The 13,947-nt window shown below is 44.4% G+C and overlaps 3 protein-coding genes across 6 annotated transcripts in view; 1 reads left to right on the top strand and 2 right to left on the bottom strand.

Moving 5' to 3' along the window:
• The window catches only part of LOC114856385 (low-density lipoprotein receptor-related protein 1-like), a 69,616-nt gene extending 65,478 nt beyond the window's left edge, over positions 1 to 4,138 (top strand). For 2 of the 4 annotated variants that reach the window (XM_029152294.3, XM_029152295.3), the window contains exons 75-90: positions 12 to 131; positions 217 to 482; positions 577 to 758; positions 843 to 949; positions 1,027 to 1,146; positions 1,252 to 1,428; positions 1,512 to 1,652; positions 1,718 to 1,891; positions 1,973 to 2,134; positions 2,250 to 2,433; positions 2,504 to 2,611; positions 2,687 to 2,760; positions 2,848 to 2,941; positions 3,046 to 3,084; positions 3,605 to 3,749; positions 3,836 to 4,138. In XM_029152294.3, the coding sequence (XP_029008127.1) occupies positions 12 to 131; positions 217 to 482; positions 577 to 758; positions 843 to 949; positions 1,027 to 1,146; positions 1,252 to 1,428; positions 1,512 to 1,652; positions 1,718 to 1,891; positions 1,973 to 2,134; positions 2,250 to 2,433; positions 2,504 to 2,611; positions 2,687 to 2,760; positions 2,848 to 2,941; positions 3,046 to 3,084; positions 3,605 to 3,749; positions 3,836 to 3,976 (2,234 nt within the window). In that variant the 3' untranslated portion in view covers positions 3,977 to 4,138. The remainder of the gene's footprint in view (positions 1 to 11; positions 132 to 216; positions 483 to 576; positions 759 to 842; positions 950 to 1,026; positions 1,147 to 1,251; positions 1,429 to 1,511; positions 1,653 to 1,717; positions 1,892 to 1,972; positions 2,135 to 2,249; positions 2,434 to 2,503; positions 2,612 to 2,686; positions 2,761 to 2,847; positions 2,942 to 3,045; positions 3,085 to 3,604; positions 3,750 to 3,835) is intronic. The other 2 variants (XM_029152297.3, XM_029152296.3) reach the window with 1 other exon arrangement.
• A 1,587-nt stretch (positions 4,139 to 5,725) lies between these two features.
• On the bottom strand, positions 5,726 to 9,300 carry dtx3lb.3 (deltex E3 ubiquitin ligase 3L b, tandem duplicate 3). The gene is made up of 8 exons (XM_029152322.3): positions 9,257 to 9,300; positions 8,934 to 8,997; positions 8,724 to 8,759; positions 7,953 to 8,157; positions 7,603 to 7,763; positions 6,348 to 7,520; positions 6,030 to 6,247; positions 5,726 to 5,925 (listed from the first exon to the last, which is right to left on the bottom strand). Exons 2-8 carry the CDS (start codon positions 8,961 to 8,963, stop codon positions 5,856 to 5,858), a joined length of 1,893 nt encoding a protein of 630 aa, XP_029008155.1. The 5' UTR covers positions 8,964 to 8,997; positions 9,257 to 9,300; the 3' UTR covers positions 5,726 to 5,855.
• A 1,229-nt stretch (positions 9,301 to 10,529) lies between these two features.
• LOC114856398 (uncharacterized) lies at positions 10,530 to 13,797 on the bottom strand. Its single transcript, XM_055508745.1, has 7 exons — positions 13,775 to 13,797; positions 13,533 to 13,549; positions 12,854 to 13,049; positions 12,530 to 12,690; positions 11,227 to 12,458; positions 10,929 to 11,146; positions 10,530 to 10,824 (listed from the first exon to the last, which is right to left on the bottom strand). The coding sequence occupies exons 2-5, from the start codon at positions 13,539 to 13,541 to the stop codon at positions 11,895 to 11,897; spliced, it is 930 nt and encodes a 309-aa protein (XP_055364720.1). The 5' UTR covers positions 13,542 to 13,549; positions 13,775 to 13,797; the 3' UTR covers positions 10,530 to 10,824; positions 10,929 to 11,146; positions 11,227 to 11,894.
• Positions 13,798 to 13,947: the final 150 nt, after the last annotated feature.

Genomic DNA, 13,947 nt, shown 5'->3' on the forward strand with positions numbered 1-13,947 from the left:
CTTCTGTGCAGACAAGAACGAGTGCCAGCAGTTCGGCGTTTGCTCCCACATCTGCAACAACACCAAGGGTTCCTATAAGTGCAGCTGCCACAAGTACTTCACCAAAATCAACGATATCTGCAAGGCTGATGGTGAGTGCTTCAAGCATCACTGTCTGACTACACGTGCATGGAGTCTTTTTGATCTTGTATGACGTCATTTCCTGTGCACTCCCAGATCAAAGGCTAGTGGTCTACATCGCGGACGACAACGAGATCCGCAGCTTGGACTTTTCGATGCCGAACCTGCGCTATGAGCAGATCTTCCTGGGCGATGCCAACGTGCGCATCGACGCCATGGACCTGCATGTCAAGGAGAACCGCATTTACTGGACCAACTGGCACACGGGGCGCATCTCCTCCTACGATTTGCCCTCGTCCTCCTCGTCCCCCAACAGCAACCGGAATCGACGCCAGAGCGACTCCCGGGTCAGCAGCCTGGAGGTAAATGCGTTGGTGATGTCAAAGCTAAAAGAAACAAGCAAGTATCTTAGTGCCCTAGTCGTTACTCAGTGTCGTTCTGCATCTCTTTGTTCAGATCCCGGACCTGAAAATGCCGCGTGGCATCGCTGTGGACTGGGTCGCGGGGAACTTGTACTGGACGGACTCTGGTAGAGACGTTATTGAGGTGGCCCAGATAAGCAGAGCACGCCATCGCAAGACCCTCATCTCCGGCATGATCGATGAGCCCTACGCCATCGTGGTCGACCCCCAGAGAGGGTGAGTTGGGTACAAAGACATGAGGAGCTTGTTCTGGATGTTTACAAAAGAACAGCAGTGGTAAACGCAGCTTTCCGCCTTCAGGAAAATGTACTGGGCGGACTGGGGGAACCACCCCAAGATCGAAACGGCTGCTATGGATGGAACAATGAGAGAGACGCTGGTGGAAGAAAACATCCAGTGGCCAACTGGTAAAGCGCAGTGATGGTAATGGTTTAATGATGGGCTCTGAGCCCGGTGTGAGCCCTTGATGCTTGTGTTCCTGCAGGGCTGGCGGTGGACTACTTCAACGAGCGTCTGTACTGGGCCGACGCCAAGCTGTCCTTGATCTGCAGCGTGAGGCTGAACGGCAGCGACGCAGTCGTGGCTGTGGACAGCATTAAAAACAGTTGAGTGCAACCGGCCCGCGTGCAGTCGGTGGTTTCCCGATTCGCCGCTTGTGTCTGTTGTTGGAACGAAGCCAGTTTGCGTTTGTGTTCGCCTTTGCCCACAGAGCTGCATCAGCCCTTCGGCATCGACGTGTTCGAGGACTACGTCTACGGCGTGACCTACACCAACAACTTCGTCTTCCGGGTCAATAAATTCGGCAGAGGTCCCATCGAGAACCTGACGACCGGCATGAACCACGCCACGGACATAGTTCTGTACCACCGCTACAAGCAGCCGGAGAGTGAGTCTGCGGCCTTCCGCCGACGCTGACGCGGGGAAGCCGCCGAGTCTTTTCTGATCCTGGGTCTTTCTCCGCCTTTCCAGTGGCCAACCCCTGCGACAGGAAGAAGTGTGAATGGCTGTGCTTGCTCAGCCCCAGCGGGCCGGTCTGCACCTGTCCCAACGGACGCACGCTGGACAACGGCACGTGCGTGGAGGTGCCGGCGCCCACCTCGTCCCCCATCGGTGCGTACGTACACCTCACACCACACCACCGCCTTGGGCGCGGCTGAGAACCTGCCTCTCCGCAGCTCCTCCCAGCGGCCCGTGCACGGTGCAGTGTCTGAACGGCGGCAGCTGTTTCCTCAACGCACACAAGCAGCCCAAGTGCCGGTGCCAGCCCAATTACGGAGGCGACTGGTGTGAGGTGGATCAGTGCCGGGACTACTGCAAGAACGGAGGCACGTGCACGCCTTCCCCCACAGGTAGGCTCAACGTCTGCTGCAGTAGGTGATGATTGGAAGGGCGCCACCGCGGGATCAAACCGGCTTCCTGCCTCTCCGCAGGCGCCCCCGCCTGCAGATGCCTGCCGGGCTTCACGGGGCCCAACTGTAACCTGCACACGTGCAGCAATTACTGCAGGAACGGGGGCAACTGCACAGTGAGCGCCGGCAACCAGCCGACCTGCCGCTGCCCGGCCCAGTTCCCGGGAGACCAGTGCCAGTACAGTGAGTGGTGCCGCTCTGTGGCCGACCGGATCGAAGCGCGATGCGGTTGATGCATATCTGTGCTTGCATGTGTGTGTGTGTGTGTGTGTGTGTGTGTGTGTGCGCGCGCGAGCAGGAAGCTGCGAAGGCCACTGCCAGAACGGAGGCACGTGTCTACAGAGCGAGAGCGGCGCCCAGACGTGCCGCTGTCTGCCCCAGTTCACTGGCGCCACCTGCGAAATCGACAAGTGCCACTATTGCCGCGACGGCGAGTGCATCCGCAGCAACAGCTTCTCCTCCCCAGAGGACTTCACCTGCCGGTAGGAGCGCTCGGACGCACACACACACACACCGTCCCCCCGGCCTCACTCACAACCTTGACTTCACCAGGTGCACAAACGGCAGGATCCAGCCCAGCTGTTACACCTGCGACACCAACGAGTACTGTGCAAACGGCCAGTGCTCCATCAACTCCACAAGCCGCCTGCCGGAGTGCAGGTGAGCATCCATCAGTGGGTGACGTCTCCACTGCCCACGTGCACGTATCTACAGTGTGCTCCTCTGCGTGTGCAGGTGTTCTCCCGGGTGGGTGGGCCATCGCTGTGAGTCTGTGGCGAGCGGTGACGGCTCCTCGGGTCCGGGCGGCCGTGAGTCCAGTGGTTTTAACGGCAGCTGCTTCCAGGTGACGTGGACGCGGAGGACTCCCCTAACATCTGCGCTCCGTCTTTCTCCAGGCACGGCGTCGATCGTGGTCCCGGTGCTGCTCCTGCTGCTGCTGCTGTCGCTGGCCGCGGGGGGCGTGGTCTGGTACCGGAGGAGGATGAGAGGGTGAGCGGCCGCGTGACGCGTCGACGCCACTGACCTCTTTTTCCCCCTCCTTCCACCTGCACTTGTCCGCTCCTCTCTGTAAACACATATTTTCTGCTCCTCAGGTCTAGCCGGCCCGGCAAAACCGGCTCCAGGCGCTTGCGGTAACGGTTGCCAGGGTTACACTTATGTCTCCATGACCTCATTCAGCTCTGCATCCCGATGCTCCCTCTCTCTCTCCCTCTCTCTCTCTCGTCCCTGAACTCATCAGTCTTCGTTGCTGTACAGTGATTGTGCTGTGAATGTCGCACCATTTCCCCTGACGTGCGCGGGAGCTGTAAATCACCCTGCTCCTCGGAGCAGCTCCGGGGCAGATCTATTTAAAACGTGCATTTAATAGATCTGTCGACAGTCCGTCATGGCGTCGCCCATCGTTTTGTGCCCTATCGTGCGGTAGTGTTGGGTGTTGTGGGTTGCGCTGGTACACACGTGGACAGCACGACAGCATTCGCCCAAGCTCAGGTTCAAAAGCAGGAGCGGGTGGCGAATACTGTATTTGAAGGAAATATATGAAAATGCGACGTCTCCTCCCCTCCATTGTAGTGTGGCTGTGTCGCCGCTTGTACTGTTTTACGCTCCTGCCGCTTCAAGCTGGAGTAACCGTGTCCCCAATGGCGTCTGCAGGGCCAAGGGCTTCCAGCACCAAAGAATGACCAACGGGGCCATGAATGTGGAGATCGGAAACCCGGCCTACAAGATCTACGAGGGCGAGCCCGACGACGACGCCGGCGAGCTGATCGACGCCGACTTCGCGCTGGACCCCGACAAGGCACGCGAGCGCACACGCGCGACTGCATGCGACGCGGGTGAAGCGTATGGTCGCGTTTAATAAATGGCGCCTTTTATGCCTTTCAGCCCACCAACTTCACGAACCCGGTGTATGCCACCCTGTACATGGGCGCGCACAACAGCCGCAACTCCCTGGCCAGCACGGACGAGAAGAAGGAGCTGCTGTCGCGCGGGGACGAGGAGCCTCTCATGGACCCGCTGGCGTAGACCGGCCGCCGGCCGCCATCGCTCCGCTCCAAACACACCCCTTCTTGCCTTTCAAAGAAAAACGAAACTGAAAAAAGTGTTGATGGAAAGAAAAAAAAAGTGTGAGAGGAAATTGATAAAAAAAAAGTGTGAACACTGTATAAAATGTACAAAAATGAAGGACTACTTTTGTATGTGATTGCAGTATTATATTTTGTTCTTTTGAGATTCCTCTGGTCAAAAATGACATTTTCTATGAGAGATTTTTAATTTACACTTCGTCCCTTACCCTTTACCTAAATAGCCTCTACCTCTGTGCAAAAATGAAATGGAAACAAGAAAATCACAAGAGAAGATGCGAGCATTGGAGCAATTGAAATTTTTTTATTTTTGTATGAATTGTATAGAAAAGGAAAAAAAACATTGTTCCATTTCACCAGTGCCAACTGTTTGTTGTTTGTGTTGACGTTCAGCGGGAACGGCGGGACTTTTCTAAATCGGTACGCGCAGGCGTCGTCTTGCTGGATTTCCCGGTAAGATCCGCGTGAGGCAGGTCCGTGAAAGCACAGTTTGTGTATAGCACATGTAAAATGTCAGTACCAGGTGGCAACTACAGTATTTCCACGTAATTTCCTTCTCAGAGAACAATGTTAATGAAATGATTGTGTTGTCTTCCTTGCACAGAATATCACATTTGACGGTAGAGCGCAGCCCGGAGGCTTCCTACCGTTACTATCTGTTTGTTTTGATCACATCGTGAGAGCTCGTGTCCGTTGACGCGGGACCGCGAGATGCGTTTAGGTGTCTGAATTTGGAGTTGGGAAATGAGGAAGTTGGTCGTGGGTTCAACATTCCAGGTGGCTTTGCGGGTGGGGTTTACGCACAGGTAACAGACGGGTGAGGACGAATGTCTTTACCTAAACGTGCCCGGGCCGGTAACGGGAGTTAGCTGTTACACGAGTCTCGTCAGAGGTCGAGGAGGCTCCGATTCCTGCTTGTCCTTAGTCTCTGCAGCCAGTTAGGAGCAGATCGCCTCCACGTGGTGGTGTGAGTAGCTCTACCTTTAGCGGATCAAAGTGTGTATATTCACCATGTTGTAACGACGCCGTCTTAAGTGCATTATGTTGATTTGGTCCTTGTAACGAGCTCTTTCTGGTCTCTCACTCTTCTCGTGCCCTGTTGCTGCTAACGCTACCATTCTGGTTGCTCTGACACGTCCTTACGCTCAGCCTCTGTCCTTAAATGCTGCTTCTGTCAGAAATGTGTCAGCCATATTTTAATGCATGTGAACAGTAACACCAGTCTTTAATGTAACTACAGTAACGAGTTTTTATTTTTCGCTTCGCCGTCGTTATTTTATGCTGTTGTATATGTTTCGTCTTTAATTGAGAGAAGTACAATCATTTTACCTAAAGAACATTTTTGCTAAATCATACATGCATTTTCAGAATAGTTTTTGATTAGTCCTTGTTTTTTCGAATGACACATAGCTTTTATAGTACTCGACAATGCATGGTGGCGCAGACTTTCTTCTGGAAAGAGAATAATGTTTAATTTTTGCTGGAGTACTTTACAAACTAAATAACATATTGTTATAAATAAAATTTAAAAAATTGTACAGAAAACAAGCAAAGAGTTTTGTGTTTAATTCACAACTTGGTGTGTTTCAACATTTATTCGATAAACTGTGAATCTGATCAGACAGTTAAATATATGCTTTAATATATGCCATTTGATTCTCTCTGTTTAATCTAAATCTAGTTTATGATATCACTTGCAAATCAAAGCAATTCTTATTGATAAAATGAAAATATATTTGGGAAAACAAATTCTGCTTAACATTAGGATCAGCCCAGTAATTATTTGACAGCAGTTTCCAGCAGCCACTTCCTCCAACCCGTCACTTGATGCCTTTGGCCTTCAGCTCCTCTTTGACTCTGAACAGGTAGTCGGGGTCAGGATACCCGAAACTGTGGAGACAGTGAGTGTACAGGTTAACACACGTTACATGTGTTGAAATGTAGCATGTCATGTAACATATCAACACATGACGTATGCTGAGGTGGAGTCGTACCACTGTGGTCCTCCATATATTGATGTCTTGTGATGAATGTCATTCCAGGTCACTTGGTTGTCCAGCCCAGTTGTTCTGGAACTCCCGACAGTGAAAATGAGCTTCTGGTTAAAAGCTCTTTTCAGCAGGTGCAGAACCTCGTTACCCTCTTTGTTGTCTGGCAGAAATGCTATTCTGTTAATACCACGATAGAGCTGTCCAGGACTCGGATGTTTGTCCTGAAAAGAGAAAAGTCTGAGACTCATGCAAAACAAAACTAACTATATTTTATAAAAACTATACTATTTTTTAACATAATTTCAACATTACGAGCCTTACTGTCTGTTTTCCAGTTGGAATATCATAGTTGATTTCTATGGTGCCACAGTCATACCCAGGGAGGGATGAGGTAGATTTTCTCCATGTCATTTGTCCATCTGGTTGGTTTCCCTCTATAACACCAAAAACATCTTTGCAGATTGGACAAAAGGACCCCAGATTTTCCTTTGATTTCTTCAGGCATTCGCGACAAAACTCATGTTTACACTTGAGTCGTATTTTATCTTTAAATGTGTCCATGCATATACAACACTTCTCATCTTCATCGTCTCCTGCTGCTTCATCTTCGTCTTTAACAGACACCAGCTGTGCATTAAACTCAGGATCAGTGGACGACCCTTCTGGTTTAGAACCATGCCTTTGGTTCTGTAGTGACCCATTGAACCCACTGGCTCCTTGGAAGTGGCTCAGAGGAATGGGAGACGTTTGGATCTTCTGGCACAGACGAAGCAGAGCTCTGGCAGCGTGGCTCTCCATTGATGCGTTTCCTCCAGGTCGTCTGTAGCGAACTTTAATATCTACTTTGTCTTTATGGACATCCGACTGTGAAGCATTGAAATCCACCCCAAATTTAGACCTGATAAAATCTAAATGTCCATCATAGGAGGCAGTGATCACCTTCCAACACTTCTCATCAACAGTCAGTCCTGCCGTGACCAGAGGGTCGTTGATGTTCATGTCAGTTTTCGGTGGTGTGTCTTCATCTGCACCTGCAGACTCTCCAACAGATCTGTTGAGGTTCTGCGCTGCATTCATAGATTCAATGATGGCGTCCTGACTTGTGCTTGGCCCATATATGATCATTTCTTCAGATGACACAGTCACCAAAACCTTGTTGTCACTTTTCTGGATGATTTTCTTTGTGTTGCTCCAGGCCTCTGGATGTATGTCCTTGATAGGAACCGTTTTGGTACTGAATTCACGAATGAATTTCTGGTTAAGGTCTGTGAAGTCACACAAAGCTTTATGCTGGTCTCCACTTGATCCAAATGTCACTTTTACTTCAGCTGTGATTTTAACTCCAGTCGCTTCCTCTATTTGTTGAAGTTGCTCTTTGTAGATGTGGCTCATGTACCAGAAATAAGGGACTGGGAGACGACATGGCAGCTCTTCGACTGTAGAATCCACTGCTACAACACTGGAACCGTTTTGTTCGATATCATCGATTTTATCCTGAAATTAAAATATTATATTAATTTAATAAAAGCACTGTGAGTGTGATAGAAATCAGACTGATTTGTTATTTAGTACTTACATCATCCGTTTGTAATGTAGATAAAGGATGAAGGTTCACTGATGCAGCCTCTGATGTTTTTTTCTTCTGCTTTGGTGATGTTGCCGTAATAGATGTAATTGTTACGGTTTTATCTTTCCTGGTCAGTTTTAGTCCATTTAGTGTTTGAAACTCACTCCAGGCTGAAGCACATAAAATTTACCAAATACAAATTACAAAATTATTTTCAAACAATGATAAAATAACTTTATATAATACATCTATAAAATATTGTTATTATAGTGATTACGTGCCATTAAATCGAAGATAATTCAATGGTTAATTGGTGTAATCTAATCAATGAAACATTAGAAAATAGTTTTATACTGTACTTGAAGGTTCAATCTTTATTAGAAAGTTCCCATCTTCTGATTGGCTTAAAACTGAGCAATTTGTTCCCTCATGGTGCTTGTTGAGCCAACTCTGAAGAGTGACCTGCAGTTCTTTTGCTGGTTTTTTAATTGATTCATTCGGCTCTGACCACTTCACTGACACAGTAATTAGAAATCCTTCTTCTTTATGTGATGTCCCTGAGGACTGAAAACAGATTGTAAAAATACTGGTGTGACTGTTGAACAGAACAGTATAAAGTTAAAAAGTAATAGAAGGCTATTAGTAAGTACTGTACAAATATGTGGGTTAAAAACAAAGGTCTGTTTCCCTTCTTTCTTTTTCTTCTTGACTTTATAATGTAACATATCATCAAGGCATAACAAACCCATTTTACTAGCTCATGCTGTGCTCAGGCTATATTTCCATCAGTTCCTTGCTTGTTTATGTATAAGGAGAACTCAAAGCAGATAGATTAATGCTGAGTTTGACTATTCATTGAATAACAGGCACCGTAGCCCTCATTCATGTGCTTATTTATTAGCAACTATAACATTAGACTTAATGTAGGAGGTTGGCACATGCCCGTTGTGTTGATTGTGAGACTTCATTAACATTGTTTCACTTGCACTCCACAGAAAAACAGTTGATCTTGATTTAGTTTCCACCTCTTTTTAGCTCATAACACAGACTAATAGCCGAGTCCACACTGTTCACCAGCTAATAGCAAAATGAAGACAACAAGCACACCCTCTGATAAACACTTACTGTACCTGTTGGTGATTATCAGAAGAAGATTCTTGAGTTTCCTAATGTAGGAATTATATTTAAATTAAAAAAACATAGAAAAAGGAAATAGAGTGTTAAATAAAAAAGGAAGATAATAATATGCTTCACATATTATTTATAGTAATACACAATTATCAGTTTCCTTCATACAGCCCTAGTGTTGTTTGCAGAAAAGTTAAAATGAAACTACTCACAATTTCCATGTCTTCGACATCGTTTGACATATTGACTCTGTACTATTGGTAAAATGTCGACTTCCTGCAGCAGCAACAACAACAATTATAAATACCAACTTTAATTTAACGTGTATTTCTAAAAACCTGGACTCTTTAGTTACAACATGACGTGGTTCTGCTTTACTTTCGATTGTGACACTCGTTTGCTGGTGTAAACCTTTTTCGGCTACGACCTGAAAGTCGCTTCATTTCTTGCAATATGAAACACAACAACACAACACAAACTGTGTTTCTGCCGTGTGAACCTAAAGACTGACGGTGAATCAACACATTAAACTTACCTTCACTGAACCGACGACGCAGCTTCTTCAGGAGAAATGAAAACGAAAGTGTAGCTTTGCAGCAACAGTGACGTCACACGTCAGACGTCAGCTGTTTCATCCTAAACACCCCTTACATCTGGCGCATAGTACGTTTACTTTGGTACTTTTAGTAAAATAAAATCTGGAGTTGTTACGGCTGAGCTGCATTTAATTGCAGTGCATTTTATAGTGTTTGTTGTGATATTGGTGTTTATGTAATAAGTATTAGAGAACACTGTCCTCAAGTCTTCTGCAACATTAAACACTGCATGACACGTGCAATAAAGATACAATTACATCACAAATGGTAACAACTTCAGCTGCAGAATTTTTGTCATTGCTGTTTTTCCACTATCTTTGATACCATATGTCTAATGTGTGCATACAAGACAGACTTGAAATGTAGATGATTTTGTAACTTTGATTTTAATGTTTTAATAGTAAATTATATCATAATTCAAGCTGATCACAACTTATGTTTAAATTTCACACCAACTAAAAATGAGTATTTTACTACATTTATTATTATTATTGATGAAGTATCACTTTAACCACTGCAGACTCTAGACTTAATGGTCACGTTTTGTCTTGTCTGGTGTGAGTGATGTCATGTCCTGTTTCCTGTTGTTAATAACTGTACGTCATTTACACCTGTTGCCCTAAACGGTACATTCAAGATCTTCACCACACATCATTTTGTCAGTGTGTTGTCTTTGGCTTATCCTCTGATCACCTTGACATGCACTTTGTTTTCTGTAGACTCAATCCATCTGTTGTTTCTTAGTCAAGTTTTTGTATAATTTGTAAGTAGTACAGTTTTTTGTACGTCATAGTTTGTTTAAAGTAGCTTTTCCTGCATAGCAGGGATTTTTGGTTCATTAATGTTTTTTCACTGTTCCCTGTAACTTTTCCTTTATTTCCCAGTTTATTCCTATTGCTTTGTCTTTTGTGTATTTCATGTCTTGTGTTTAATTACATGGAATAAATAATGTAAATTAAATTCATTTCTGTTAGTATTGGTTGGTTGTGCATCTTGTCCTCAGTTAAGTCAGTGAGTGTTTACTGTAAATATCCCCAGTAAGGGATTTGAGTCAGTCTTTGTGTCATAGCAGTTGCTTCAGTGTGTTGGTTCATCAGCCTAGAACCCTGTAGGTTGACCTGCTCCTCAGCCAGAGTATGATGGGAGCACCTCATGATAATATTTCTCAGTCTTGTCAATGTGTCGGAGTTTAATGCGTTTCAGAACAGCGGGTGTGTTTTAACATTTATTAGACAAACACAAACCTTAAACCTGATCATGTTCCCGGTAGACAGAAAGTCAAACACATGCATTAACATATAATTATTAAATTCTTGTCTTGTCTACAACAATTCTTAATGATGAATAATATAAATGAGAAAACACGTTCTGCTTAACATTAGGATCAGCCCAGTAATTATTTGACAGCAGTTTCCAGCAGCCACTTCCTCCAACCCGTCACTTGATGCCTTTGGCCTTCAGCTCCTCTTTGACTCTGAACAGGTAGTCGGGGTCAGGATACCCGAAACTGTGGAGACAGTGAGTGTACAGGTTAACACACGTTACATGTGTTGAAATGTAGCATGTCATGTAACATATCAACACATGACGTATGCTGAGGTGGAGTCGTACCACTGTGGTCCTCCATATATTGATGTCTTGTGATGAATGTCATTCCAGGTCACTTGGTTGTCCAGCCCAGTTGTTCTGGAACTCCCAACAGTGAAAATAAGCTTCTTGTCAAAAGCTCTTTTCAGCAGTTCCAGAACCTCGTTACCCTCTTTGTTGTGTGGCAGATATGCTGTTCTGTTAATACCAAAATAAAACTGTCCAGGATTGGGATGTTTGTCCTGCAAAGAGGAAAGTCTGAGACTCATGCAAAATAAAACTAACACATTTTTTAACATATATTCAACATTAAGAGCCTTACTGTCTGTTTTCCAGTTGGAATATCATAGTTGATTTCTATGGTGCAACAGTCATAAAACCCAGGGAGGGATGAGGTAGATTTTCTCCATGTCATTTGTCCATCTGGTTGGTTTCACTCTATATATCTATATCTTTGCAGACTGGACAGAAGGGTCCCCCCATTTCCTCTGATTTCTTCAGGCATTCGCTACAAAACTCATGTTTACACTTGAGTCGTCTTTTATCCTTAAATGTGTCCATGCAAATACAACACTTCTCATCTTCATCGTCTCCTGCTGCTTCGTCTTTGTTTTTAACAGACACCAGCTGTGGATTAAACTCAGGATCAGTGGACGACCCCTCCGATTTAGAACCATACTTTTGGTTCTTTATTGACCCACTGAACCCACTGGCTCCTTGGAGGTGGGTTAGAGGGATGGGAGACGTTTGGCGCTGACACATATGAAGCATACCTCTGCTAGCTCTGACACCATGGCTCTTTTTTAAAGCGTTTCCTGCAGGTCGTCTGTAACAAACTTTAACTTCTACCTTCTCTTTACAGACATCTGTTTGTGAAACATTGAAGTGAGCACTAAACTTAGACCTGCTACTGTGTAAATGTCCATCATAGGAGGCAGCGCTCAGCTTCCGATGCTCCACATTAACACCAAACACATCCTTGCAGAGTGGTCACAAGGGTCCCAGACTTTCTTCTGATTTCTTCAGACATTCGCTGCAAAACTCATGTTTACACTTGAGTCGTCTTTTATCTTTAAACGCATCCATGCAAATACAACACTTCTCATCTTCATCGTCTCCTGCTGCTTCGTCTTTGTCTTTACCGGACGCCAGCTGTGCATTAAACTCAGGATCAGTGGATTGGCCAACAGAATTGTTGAAGTGTTGAACTAAAACCTTGTTATCACTTTTCTGGGTGATTTTCTTTGTGTTGCTCCAGGCCTCTGTATGTACGTCCTTGACAGGAACAGCTTTGAAACTGAATTCACGTAAGCTTTTCTGGTAAAGGTTTATGAACTCAGACAAAGCCTTTTGCTGGTCTCCACTTGATCCAAATGTCACCTTTTCTTCAGCTGTGATTTTAACTCCAGTCGCTTCCTCTATATGTTGAAGTTGCTCTTTGAAGACTTGGCTCATGTACCAGAAATAGGAGAATGGTAGAACACATGTCAGCTCTTCAGCTGTAGAATCTGCTGCACCACTGAAAGCATTGTGTTTGACTTTATCTATTTCCACCTGAAAATAAAATAATATAAGAGCAATATGAATATGATTGATTTCAGACTGATCTAATATTAAGTACTTACATCATCCTTCTGTAATGTAGATGAAGGATGAAGGTTCACTGATGCAGCCTCTGATGTTTGTGTTTCCTGCTGTTGTGATCTTCCATTAATAGACGTTACTGTTGCTGTTTTATCTTTCCTGGTCAGTGTTTGTCCATTTAGTTTTTTAAACTCACTCCACGCTTAAAAGCAAAAGAATTGACACAATTATTTTCTAAAGCTAGGCATGTATAATGTAAAATGAATGTTATTAGAGTGATTACATGTCACAAAGTGGTAGATAATTAAATAGTTGTATGATAAAATCTTAACAATTAAACATTGGAACATAGTTTTATACTGTACTTGAAGCAGGCTCAATCTTTATCATGAAGCTCCCATCGTCTAATTGGCTTAAAACTGAGCAAGTTGTGCCTGTTTTGTTTTTGTTGAACCAAGTCTGAAGAGCCAACTGTAGATCTGTGGTTGGTTTTCCACTTGGTCCAGCCAGATTTAACCACTTCACTGTCATAGTAATAAGAGAAATGTCTTTCCTTGAGGCCTGAAAACATGTTGTAAAAACATTGACATAAGAGTAGTAGCAGAGTAGTAGATTGATTAAATAATAATAAATTGGTAGAATGTTCAAATATGATTTGGAAAAGCAATTGATTTTACAATGTAATATGTCATCACACCAAAACAAACACATTTAACTCGTGCTAATGAGTTACTTGCTTGTTTACTGTATGTGTGAAGAGAACTGACAGCAGATGGATTAATTCTGAGAGGCCCTTGAACATTCATTAAATAAATTACATCCTATCTCCTCTTCATGTGCTGATATGTTAGTGATGATGTCAGACATATTTAGAAGTTTAGCACAGGCCCATTGGGTTCTAACTGTCATTAACATTTAGACATAAATACATAAAATTAAAACACAATTTAAACTTTCGAAGATATATATATATATATATTCTATATACCAAACCAGATTCACCAGTCACACTGCGTATGATTTGCAGATTAGTTAGTGACTCACAGTATCCATGTTGACTCCTGAGAGAAGTAACCACTCGTGTATTAGTGAAACAACGTCTGCAACTGCAACGCACACATCAAACGTCACTTTAGTATGATGTTACAACCATTGGCTCTGGTTCGGCTCCAACCTGATTAATTTCTTGTGTTATGAAACACAACAACGGACACAAGGTTACAAAGTGGATTTCTGCCATGTGAACATAAACATTGGCGGTGAATGAACAGCACATTTAAACTCACCTTTCCTGAGCCGATGACGCAGGTTTTTCTGGAGAAATGAAAGTGAAAGTGCAGCAGTAGTGACGTCACTGGGTGCGTTGAAAACACAAATGTTGACACAAATGTGACTTTGATGAAAATCAGAGTCATTATTTTTGCATTGTACATAAAATCTTTTTTAAATCCTGTAACAA

The sequence above is a fragment of the Betta splendens genome, chromosome 5 (assembly GCF_900634795.4).
Source record: "Betta splendens chromosome 5, fBetSpl5.4, whole genome shotgun sequence".
Taxonomy (NCBI): Eukaryota; Metazoa; Chordata; class Actinopteri; order Anabantiformes; family Osphronemidae; genus Betta; species Betta splendens.